The 11202-nt window shown below is 55.9% G+C and overlaps 1 protein-coding gene across 2 annotated transcripts; it reads right to left on the bottom strand.

Annotated features, from left to right (window-relative positions):
• Positions 1 to 1000: 1000 nt before the first annotated feature.
• On the bottom strand, positions 1001 to 11202 carry DOLPP1 (dolichyldiphosphatase 1). 2 transcript variants are annotated; one of them, XM_008579498.1, is made up of 8 exons: positions 10951 to 11202; positions 6455 to 6555; positions 6110 to 6194; positions 5916 to 6015; positions 5610 to 5708; positions 4868 to 4996; positions 4325 to 4414; positions 1001 to 2458 (listed from the first exon to the last, which is right to left on the bottom strand). In XM_008579498.1, exons 1-8 carry the CDS (start codon positions 11024 to 11026, stop codon positions 2422 to 2424), a joined length of 717 nt encoding a protein of 238 aa, XP_008577720.1. In that variant the 5' UTR covers positions 11027 to 11202; the 3' UTR covers positions 1001 to 2421. The 2 variants fall into 2 exon arrangements, with proteins under 2 accessions (XP_008577720.1, XP_008577726.1); XM_008579504.1 differs by having other exon boundaries at positions 5916 to 6003; positions 10951 to 11028.

Genomic DNA, 11202 nt, shown 5'->3' with positions numbered 1-11202 from the left:
CCTTTACCATTCTTTTTAAAAAAAAAAAAAAAAAAAATATATATATATATATATATATATATATAGCAAAACAATTTGTCTGTGCCAGATCATTCCGCTATCAAGCATTTGTGGGTTTGTTTCTATCATCCATTTTCTGCTGTCTTGTTTCCTTTTGTACTTTGGTCATCTTTGTCAATATTTTGTTCATTGTAATTTCAAAACTATTTGACACATAATTTAAGGATAGGGTGAAAGCTTCCTCCAGAAATCTGCTTGCTTTCACAACACACCTGAGATCATTTCAAGTCTGAAGTTGCCTTCACTAAATGTTGAGGTTCTGTGGGCCACTTGGGGGGACCCAACCCAGCCCTCAAGCCCCTGTGAGGACAAGATTACTTGTGATTCACCCTCATTTTGAGGGTGTAGCTCTTCTGCACCTCAGCTTAACCCATCAAAAAGGATTAGACTCCTCGTCTTGGGCCAGCCCTTGGGTCTGACCTGCATTCATCTCACTCCTACAAGGCCTCGCTCAGTTTGCAGTTACTTATTCCAAAGCAAGATATTCACCCAGCCATATAATCAAGAAAAATTGAATTAAACAAAGTGGAGATGTTTATCCTCACACCTTAGGAAGGGCAATCTCTCTGTCCCCCACTCCTCAAAGCTGTCCCATAAAGGAGGAACCAGTCTTATTGAGAGCACAGCCAGCACCAAGCTGGCACCACACACAAGAAAACTGGGACCAAAAAATGCTGCCTGAGGCTTGGTTATGGGATGATGGGCCTCCGTAAGACAGGTCTCTTCACTGAAGGGATGTAACCAGAGGCTGGACAGGCCCTGGCGGGAAACATTGCAGAGACCATTCAAACCCATACTGCAGGGGCTGAAGGGGACTAGCTATCTCAGAGGTACTTATGATTTTATAGTCTTACCATATCCTTGCCCCTAAGGAAGGGTCACATGTCCCCACAGCCATCCCCAGCCTCCCTCATGAGCTCAGTCAACATGGGCTCAAAGCTGCGAGAATTTAATATTTTATTTTAAAACAATAGTAAACAATTTTGTTGATTTTTCTTAAACCACCTCACACTTGGCTTGTCTCAGGCAAAAAGTAAAAAATAAAAATAATAAGGGAAGGAAAGGGAAATGTGGGGACTGACCTACCTTCCCTAGAAATAAGCCCCTGGTCCTGGCATCTGGAATGGCTTTTGGACACTGTCTTTAACAAATGAGAAAAGAAAGCACCAAAATATTGTGCTTCAGCAGCAGATTAGGAACTTCCACAAAGAAAAAGGGAGGGGGGGGATTTGAACACAGGTCCCAAGTGGCCTGGTTCAGTTCTCAAAAATTCCGAGATACTGGAAGCTCTCCTGTCCACGACTGTTTCAGAGCGACTTAGAGATGGGGTCCCTTTAGGAAGAGCCCTCCTCCAAGCTGGTCTGGTGGGGATCTACGAACCCACACCCTGGACACAGGTTCCCAGCCTATGGGAGGTGGGTCAGGAAGGACAAGGACATATTCAGAGTGCACAGGGGGAAGGGTGAGGGACATCAAGCACCCACTGCCTCACTCCTCTCCTCCCGGCTCCTGGTTCCTGTGTGTTTTGTTCGAGTGGGGATGAAGACTCACTGCTACTGGATGGCAGGACAAAAAAGAGCTGTAAACAGCTGGGGTTTGCTCACCCACATGTGCAGGCTCTTTTGTCAGAAGGGGACTACTGTCTTGGGGACAGGGGACCAGAGAAAGCCCTTGTGGTGTAGGGTTGACACAGGGTAGAATACATGATAGCAGCCGCCAGGCACGTGCTCGCTCTTGGCCCTGCCCCAGACAAGGAAACACTGAACGAGGTTCTGGAATGGCAATGGTGGCAGGGAGGGCACAGGGATGCTCCCCTCCTTCTGGCCCCCAGGCCACTTCTCAGGCCCAGGAAGAGGCAGTCTGCCCCCTGGGCTCAGGGCAAAGGGCCTGGGAAGCTGACCTGGGTCTCTCAGTTCACAGGGCAGCCACTGCAGAGCAGGCTCTTCTGGGCCCATCTCCAAAATCTCATCTGCCTTGACAAAACCAAAAAATAAATAGTGTGACTTTTCACGCCACCTGGAATTCCTGGCCCCAAGACCAGAGGCACAAGCCTTTCTCTACCCTACACCCTGGTGCCCATGCCAAGGGCACTTTCCGCCCGGCCGGGACTGGCAGCAGCACAGCGAGGATCTCTGGCCTTGTGGCCCCCAGGCAGCAGACCCTCTAGGGTCCTGGTTGAGGGGCTGTCTTGGCCCTTTGGTCCACCATGTTTGTTAAAATTAAAATAAGAAAAAAAAAGGCTCCACGTGGTGACTTGGGTCTGTAGAGGTCTCTGCTTCGTCCCTCTGTCCATCATTCTGTCCGTCCTACAAGGCATCATGCAGGCCAGATCTGGAGGCTGGACCCTGCTACACCCACCGGTCACTGCAGCTTCGTCCCCAGCTTGCGTTGTCTGTTTCTGCAAAATGGGGCGGGGGTCGGATGTGGGGATGCCTGGTGTTCAGTGTCCCCTCCCCATCTGTAGTTCCAACAAAATGGACCAGTGACACCCCCAGAAGCCACAGTGATTGACATGAGCTCATAGCTCCTGGCCTGGGATTGGGACCTAGAGAGGGGCAATCTCCCAGGCTAGGCTTCTACCATAATGTCTCAGCTCTGGAGTCCAGGAAGTACAGCCAGGAGATTGGGGTGGGCATGGGGGCCAGGACAAGATGACAGAGGCAAGAGAGACCTGGCTGGATTCCAACTAATTATGGGAGTTCCCTTTACAGACAAGCCAGCACAAGCAGGTTCTGTCATCCTCAACCAAAACAACTACAAAAAGTACTGAGCTCTCTATTCAGAGGTATGTAAGCAAAGGTATGAGAACTACGGACGGAGGTAAGAAAGGGGATTTGAGCAGCTGGTTTGGCGTGTGGTCATGTCCATGACGGGCCCAGGAACCTGAGGGAAGCAGGGATAATCACCTCCATTTTCTAAAGGGGCTGATTGAGCTCAGAAAGGAGAATGGGGCTTGTCTAGGGTCCCCATTAAAATCTAGAAACTTGACTGTGGCCAACAAGGCCCTGTGTCATCTGGCCCCAGCCTCCTCCCACATCCCTCCCCTGGCTCTCCAGGCTCCAGCCACGCCAGCCTGTCTGGTGGACTCACCAAACTTAATTTGCCTCAGGAGTTACATTTGCTATTCCCTCTGCTGAGAACTCTCCCTGCCAGCCCCCAACTTCAACAGGCCCACTCCCCAGAGGCCACCCCCACCCCCACAGTAGGTTCCTGTCACAAGCTCTCCAGCCTCTGCACTGCGCTCCACAGCACTGACCACACAGGCAGGCGCATCATTCCTGGTGTCTCCCCTACCTGGGGAGTGCCATGAGGCTGGGGCCGCGCAGTCTCACCCGGTGCTCACCCCCAGCACACAGCCTGGCACAGGGCAGATGAGCACTGAGATTTTGGCAAGTGAAGGCAGGTGGGGGAACAGCTGGGAAGGGTGGAGTAAAGGCAGGGCTGGCCACTCCGGGAGGCAGGTGCAGAGCTCAGTGGGGCCAGCTGGGACCTTTCTGCCACTAATGGGATTGCCCTACCCTAACCCCCTCAAATCCCCTTTCCTCATGGATCCCAGGCTTTACCTTTAAGCTTGTTAGGATAATTTGGACCTTGATGCACTAAACACATTTCCTGGCTGCTGGGATGCCCCACCCTGCCCTGCCCCACGTGTCCTCTCGCCCCTCCTCCAAAAACCTCCCAGGCTTCTTCTAGAGCCTGATCCCACCTCAGCTCCCCTCTGAACCCAGGGAGGAACCAGCTCCCCCCCGCCCCCACAGTCACCCCATTGAGGATTTGAGGTGAGTGGAAGAGCATGAGTCAGGAGACTCCAAAGCCCAGCTCTGCCCTGACTTGCTGTGCAATGCAGGCTGGCCCTCAACTCAATGTGCCTCGCTTTACCCAGGTATAAGAAAGTGTCTGGACTAAACAACCTCAAGGGATGTGCACACGTAGGAACCCTGAGAATCTCAGCTGCCCAGCTTTCTGGTTCTGGGCCATAGAGGTTAAAAGCACAGGCTCTGAGCCAGACAGCTTGGATTCAGGACCCAGCTACCCCACCTACTATCTGTAAGATCTCAGGCAAGAGACTTCCCTTCTTCTCTCTGAGCCTCAGTTTTCTCATCTGTAAAGTAGGGTTCCTAAGGGGAGTCAATGAGGCAATGCAAGAAAAGTGCTTAGATCAGTACCTGGCTTTTGGGGAACCCTCCAAATAAGGGGGCAGTGGCTTCCCTGGGTTGTGCCCCCCTGAGCCAGGATCTGGTGACTGGCTGTCCCCTTAACTCACCTGGCTTCTGCCCGAGTTACTGTGTACTCAAACCAGAGGACATTGGGAATGAGGCTTGTGTCTCGGATTAGGAAGAACTCGGAGATAGGCCTGGAGAGACAGACACCCAGAAGGGCAGGGCCACATCAGGGCATAAGGCTGTCACCAAGCCAGATGCCCCATCGGTGCCTGAGCTGGCACTGCCTAGAGTCTTTGCCTGGCCTGCCACCCCAGAGCCATTGAGAGACCCAGTCATGTCACCTGTGTCATCTCAGACAGACGCACTGCCCCATGGTACACACAGCTCCGCAGGGCTCAGGCTGCTTTCTAAGTCCCTGAGAGCCTAGGTGAGGACAGAGGCCTGAGGAAAGCCCTGCTGCTGTGTCCCTGCAGCAAACCTCGGGGGAGGAAGCCAGGCAAGTGGGGCCTGCAGCCTGCCACTGGAGGCCTGGGCACTGGGCCTGGGACCAGGACACCCACAACTGCCCAGTGATGGCCCCACCCACAGGAGGGGCAGGGGCCACAGTGCCTGGGAAGGCAGGAGGAGCAGGAGGAGGCAGATACCAGGCTGCTATCCTGGGGAACAGCGGAGTGAGGACTTCCTGGGTGAAGATGAACCAGGCAATGGCCATGAGGCTTCCAGCGACGCCCCCATAGAGCACTTGGCTCCAGGTGTGGTACAGCAGGTAGACCCTGGGTCAAGGCCAGAAGGGAAGTTTGTGAGAGCCAGCCAGAGACAGGCCTGCACAGTCCCCGATGCCCAAGTGCCAGCTTCCCAGGGACCTGTGCACGCACATGTGGAAACACACACAGATAAGACAGAGACTCCCAGGAACACAGCCTCAGATCTACTTCTAGAGGAAGTGGGGCCTTGAATCCCAACAGCTGCTCCCCCATTCCTAGAATGGAAGGGAGGGTTCAGCTGGGATTTTCCTCCCTCCCATCCAGCTCTTGAACTCTGAGTCTGTCTGCAATTGGCTCCTCCAGGACACTGAGAACATGGAGGTGTCCCCAGACTCTTGGGCTCAGCCGGGACTCAGCTAGAAGGGGAAGCTGGAGCCCTGATGCTTTAAAACTGGGATCCTTGCTCTACAGGCTCTGGGACTAGGGTCCACAACGGGTTCCAACAGGGACTAAGAATCCAGGAGCTGACTGGTTAGCTCAGTTGGTTACAGCATCACCTTGTAACACCAAGGTCAAGGGCTTGGATCCCCATACCGGCCAGCTGCCAAAAAAAAAAAAGAAAGAATCCAGCAGGACCCCAAGTGGGCAGCGTGCAGGGTAGGGGCTCTCCCTCCCTCCATACCTGCTGTAGGAGACTAGAAAGGCCGCAGTGAGGAGCCCCAAGGAGAGCACGTGCCTCCACAGCAGGTCCAGGAACCTGGCATTGTTCGTTTGGTGCATTCTGAGAAAACAGGGCTGTCAGACAGTCTCAGGCCACAGCTTAGAGCCCAGGCCTCCCAAACAGCTCCTGGCCCCCTCCAAATGCTCCCTGGGCATGTTGGCTGCAGCTCCTCCCACCTCAAGGGGTGTCCAAAGTGCTAGTAGTGAGTCCTAGGCACAGCTCAGCCTGGGCCAGTTCAGGGCCACCCAGGCCAGGGCAGAAGCTCACCTTAAATACAGGAAAAGGAAGGAATAGACAGAGAAGAACCACATGAACTGGGAATGGCTGGAGGGCATCCCATACTTGGTGCCCACTGCTGCATGGGGGCCTGGAAGAGAGGAGACCAGGCACCGTGGGAGGATGCAGGCCTCCCAGCAGCGCCCTGACCGGGGGACCCCATGTCCTTGCAGCCTGCACCCTACCTCCACAGGGCCGTGGCTCCTGGACGACGTGTTTGATCAGCCAGTTGACCCCCTCGTTCAGTGCCAGGCCCCCAAGGAATGAGATCTGCCAGGAAGACATGCAGTGAGCTGGGCCTCTGTGCACTTGCTGCGTGCCACCTAGTCCCAAAGACTATGGTCTCTGCCCAAACTTCCCAACCGTACTGGTGAACAACCTGGAACCATCTAGGAGGCCCCACGCACCTCAAGACAGGGGAGGCATGGAAGTGAAGGCACAGAGCCTGGGATAAGGGGTAGACAGGCTTCCCCATGGTACAGGCTGGAGGCACTGGGAGCAGTGGAGAGGACAGGCAGGGAAAGACTCACCGTGTGCAGCTCCCGCTTAAATATGATGAGGGTCACAAAACCAACGATGACAAATACAGGGCTGAGGCTCAGGTAGGCAAGGAGGTGGCCAGAGAGATCACCTGGGGGAGAGAGAGAATGGGATGAGGACAGAGCAAGGCATCAGAAGGGCCAGCCCCCTGCAAGTAAGACCAAACTCCAGCAAGTCAAGTAGGGCCTGGCCCATAAAGGGGGTCCCTGCAGGGCCTGGAGCACAGTGACAGGCAACTGTGGATGTCTCAGTTTACCAGCTGACCATATCAACCAACTCAGTCATGGGCATAATGTGACCGTGTCTATTACTGATCACTAAAGCTCAAGCATCATGAGTTTAAAATAGGTGCCTTCACTGTCCCCGTTCTATAGATGAAGAAACAGTCCCAGAGGGGTTATGTGACTCACCCAAAGTCACACAGCTAGAAAGTGGTGGGATCTGGCCTAATATCTAAGTCTCTGGCCTAGTCCAGATACTACACCCATTACCCCGCCAAAGCAGGAATTTGAACCAGCTTAGTCTGACTCCAGAGCTGGGGCTCTATACCAGGGAGGCTGCCCAGTGGGCACACAGGAGCTTCTGTGACACAGTGCTGTGCTGGGGCTGCCCCAGCTGAGCTCCGGGCCTCCAGGGAGTTCTGATATTCTCTGGACACCAGAGACTTGGGTCCACACTGAAAACTCCAACAGGGACCCAGCCCAATATGGCTGCTTACTACAGTTAACAGCTTATCGCTGCTTCTCCACGGGCAAGAAATTGGCTATCTATCGACTACCTGTTTTTTATACTCCTAACGGGCCTGTGATGGAGGCACATTGAAGACCACTGGACCCTTCTGAGAGATGGGAACACTGAAGCCTAAGGACGAGAGTCACTTTCCCCCTTTCCCAAGGGCAGGGCTGAGTCCGAGTCCAAAGGCCACCCTCACCATTTGAGATCAGGAAGCTACGTGGCCACTCTGGGGTCTGAGGGCACAGTTCAGTTCCTGCGATAGCTCTTGCTGGCTGCATGAACTTAGGCCAGGACTTCACCTCCCTGAGCCTCAGCTCTCTTGCCTGTGCAATGGGAATATTAGAGCCTACCTCCTTCGGCTGTGTGAGACTTGATGAGATGGGGCCTGGGAGACACCCAGCTTGGTCCCTGGCACTCGGCACACTTCCATGTTGGGGCTCATGCAGAGGTTGGGAGAACCCAGTGTGGGAAATGGCCCACACCCCCAGCCTGGCCTCACACATGCAGCAGGAAAGGTGCCCACCAAGGCTGAGCCCAGACTCCAGGCCTGTAGAGACGGCCGCACACACACCTGGCTTCATCTGCACCTACCCAGCATAGGGCTGGCTTGGAGTTGGCCTGAGAGAATGGGGCAGCAACCTATGTTCAAATGCTGGTGCTGCCACAGTCCTGCTGGGTGACCTGGGTGAATCCCTTCCCTTTTCTGGGCCTCTGTCTCCCCATCTAGCCCCAGGATACTGGGTCTTTCCACTACCCAGCTGACACCCACAGCACTGGGCTGTGAGGACAGGGAGTAGCTGGTGCCCCAAAACCTTTGGCCATCTCCACATCATGACCCACAGCTGGTGCTACCCTCAGGCCTTTCTGTAGATGCTACCAGGGACTCTGGCCTCACCACTCTCTGATCCAAGACCCTCCATGGCTCCCAAGTCCCTTAGGATAAGTTCCCCTCAGCCCAGATCATCTGGCCCTGCACAGGCCTGGCCCTGCTTCCCTCTCACCCTCTGCTCCAGTTCCAGGGACCAAACTCTAGTTCCCGGAACGCACCATGCTCTGGCCTACTTCTGGACCTTTGCACAGTTCACCCCACCTGGGATGCTGTCTGGGTTAACTCAACGAAAATAAATTAAGTACCCACCTGATAGAGCTTGGATATGTTGCCCCCAAAAACTCATGCAGAAATCTGATCCCCAGTGTGGCAATGTTGGAAACTGATTGAGTCATGGGGGCAGGTCCCTCATGAATAGAGTAATGCTCTCCCTAGGTGGGGGGATTAATGAGTAAGTTCTCACTCTATTAGTTCCCACGAGAGCTGGTTGTTTAAAAGACCCTGGCACCTCTACTCTCTCTTGCTTCCTCTCACTATGTGATCTGCTTGTACCCGCTGGCTGCCTGCCACTTTCCACCATGAGTAGAAGCAGCCTGAGGCCTGTGCCAGATGCAGCTGTCCCAGAATCCCCCCCCCCCCCCCCCCCTCTACTCTCTCTCCCCCCCCCCCCCCCCCCCTCTACTCTCTCTCCCCCCCCCCCCCCCCCCCTCTACTCTCTCTCCCCCCCCCCCCCCCCCCCTCTACTCTCTCTCCCCCCCCCCCCCCCCCCCTCTACTCTCTCTCCCCCCCCCCCCCCCCCCCTCTACTCTCTCTCCCCCCCCCCCCCCCCCCCTCTACTCTCTCTCCCCCCCCCCCCCCCCCCCTCTACTCTCTCTCCCCCCCCCCCCCCCCCCCTCTACTCTCTCTCCCCCCCCCCCCCCCCCCCTCTACTCTCTCTCCCCCCCCCCCCCCCCCCCTCTACTCTCTCTCCCCCCCCCCCCCCCCCCCTCTACTCTCTCTCCCCCCCCCCCCCCCCCCCTCTACTCTCTCTCCCCCCCCCCCCCCCCCCCTCTACTCTCTCTCCCCCCCCCCCCCCCCCCCTCTACTCTCTCTCCCCCCCCCCCCCCCCCCCTCTACTCTCTCTCCCCCCCCCCCCCCCCCCCTCCTTTATAAATTACCCAGTCTCAGGTATTTCTGTTATAGCAACACAAATGGACTAATACACCATCCCAGTGGCAAAAAAAAGACATATGTGTCCCTGCCATTGCAGAGCTTTCAGTCTGGTGGGAGAATGTATAATCGGGACATGGTTCATGATCCTCTGGTCATTGTAGATATTGGGCCAATGTCTGTCTCTTCCTTCTACACTGCAGGCTCCATGAGAGTAGAAAAGGGTCTCTTTACACCCCACTCTGTCCCCTAAGCCCAGCACAGTGCCTGGCACTTAACTGGGCTCAAAAGCTACATTAAATGAACAGATGAAAGAAGCAAGATTCAGTGTGATGAGTGATACACAGATGCGCAGAAGCATTCACAGGGGACTAGACCTTGCCAGATGCTCCCAGGCTCAGGCAAGTCCCTCATCAAACCTGCACCATGCTGCTCACAACTGCCAGGTTCCTTCTCACTTGTTGGTTTGTGAGCAATCCCAGAAGCCATAAAGGTGCTGAGGACTTAGCCAAGTCCCTCCCCCTCTCTGGGCCTTGGTTTCCCTATTATAAAATAGAGGTTTTTCATAGTGCAGGAGTGCAGGGACATATCAGGCCTGTTCACCATTCTAAACCCAGAGCCAGCCCAGGGCCTAGCACTCAGGAGGTGTTCAGTGGATACTGGCTTGAATGAATGAATGGATGGATGGTGGGCAGGAAAGCAGGTAGGGCCCAGCACCTGGCAGGAATGCCCTACACTCTGTATAACCCAGAACACCCTGCCAGCGCCAAAGTTCTCTGGCACCCAGCCCTGGGGCCCTCAGCAGGGCCAGGTTCTCACATCCCTGCCTAAGATATCGGAATGAGCAGGCCCTTCCTGAGGCACTCCCCTTCCTGGGAAGGGTCCTGGGAAGGCAGGGTAGCATTACTTGCAGGTATTTATTGAATGTTTACTGTGTGGGGGCACTGCGCTCAGCACTTCTCATGCCTCCTGTTATTTGACTCTTACATCATCACCACAAAGTAGGCACTGTAATTAGTCCCACTTTACAGATGAAGTAACTGAGGCACCAGGAGGTACTTGCACAAGGCCTCAGCCTGAACTGGAGCCCAGATACGTCTGACCCCAAGGCCCAAGCTCTGCACCACTCTTTTAGACCGCGTCCAGAACTGTCGCTAATGGACTTTCCAACTGGAAAACCCTGGTTTTCAAGAGGAGTGTCTGCTGGGAAGCTCTGGAAGTCAAACTCCCGGGGGGCTGCCTGGCTTCTCACCAAATCCCCTCTTCTTGTGCAGCCATGCCCTGCTTAGGGCGTGGCACAAGTACTCAAAAGCCTGACCTCGGCTTGCACACTCGCTGCAACGGGGAGCTCTTTCTCTTACAAGCAGCCCAAAGCACCGTTTGAAGGAAACAGGCACTCTCTGCACGCCGGGGGTGCGGCCTCCCCGGCTCAGGGCAGGGCGGGGAAGAAGGGCCAAGGTCCAGGTCAATGATCCTTTCCCGCTCCACACAGACCCCCGCCCCATTACAGCCCACCCCCGCCCCGGGACCCAGGGGAGCACCCCGGCCGCGCAGCCGCAGAGCACGCGAGCGAGCGGCTCAGTTTCGCCCAGCTCATCCCCGCACCACTGCGCCTGCGCGGCGCGCGCGCCGGCCGAGCCCCTCCGTGGCTCACTATTTGACAGTTCCCACCCCGGTCCCCCAGCGCCCTCCGCGGGCTCGCGCGGGCAGGAGCGCCCAAGCCTGAGGAGCCGGCCCCGGGAAGGCGTCCTCGGAGCCGGGGCCACCTTTTACCTGTAGGATACTCGACGTGGGTAAGGGTCACCGGCCGCCATGAAGCGGGGAGCGAGCACTGTCCGTCCGCTGCCATCTTACCCGGAGACCGGGCTTCTCCGAGCAGCCAATGAGGAACCAGGGGGGCGGTGGTCCCGACCTATCACGCCGGGGAGGCGCCGCGCACCCAATCGGAGGCCGATACAGGTAGTGGCGCAGCCATTCAGCGAACTGTCTGTGGGGCTGGCCCGAACGGCGAATCAGAGAGCGGGG

The sequence above is a fragment of the Galeopterus variegatus genome, unplaced genomic scaffold (assembly GCF_000696425.1).
Source record: "Galeopterus variegatus unplaced genomic scaffold, G_variegatus-3.0.2 Scaffold80, whole genome shotgun sequence".
In the NCBI taxonomy this organism is placed as follows: Eukaryota; Metazoa; Chordata; class Mammalia; order Dermoptera; family Cynocephalidae; genus Galeopterus; species Galeopterus variegatus.
The sequence above is the reverse complement of the archived record's forward strand: the minus strand, read 5'-3'. Positions and strand labels throughout refer to the sequence as shown.

What these genes read in the sequence shown, in the direction of transcription:
- DOLPP1 (XM_008579498.1), bottom strand. Translation starts at nt 11,026, where the DNA reads ATGGCAGCGGACGGACAGTGCTCGCTCCCCGCTTCATGGCGGCCGGTG. An exon ending in TTAAGCGGGAGCTGCACACG is followed by an intron (nt 6,195 to 6,454) that starts GTGAGTCTTTCC and finishes TCTTCCTGGCAG; the next exon opens with ATCTCATTCCTTGGGGGCCT. An exon ending in GTAACTCGGGCAGAAGCCAG is followed by an intron (nt 2,459 to 4,324) that starts GTGAGTTAAGGG and finishes CCCATTTTGCAG; the next exon opens with AAACAGACAACGCAAGCTGG.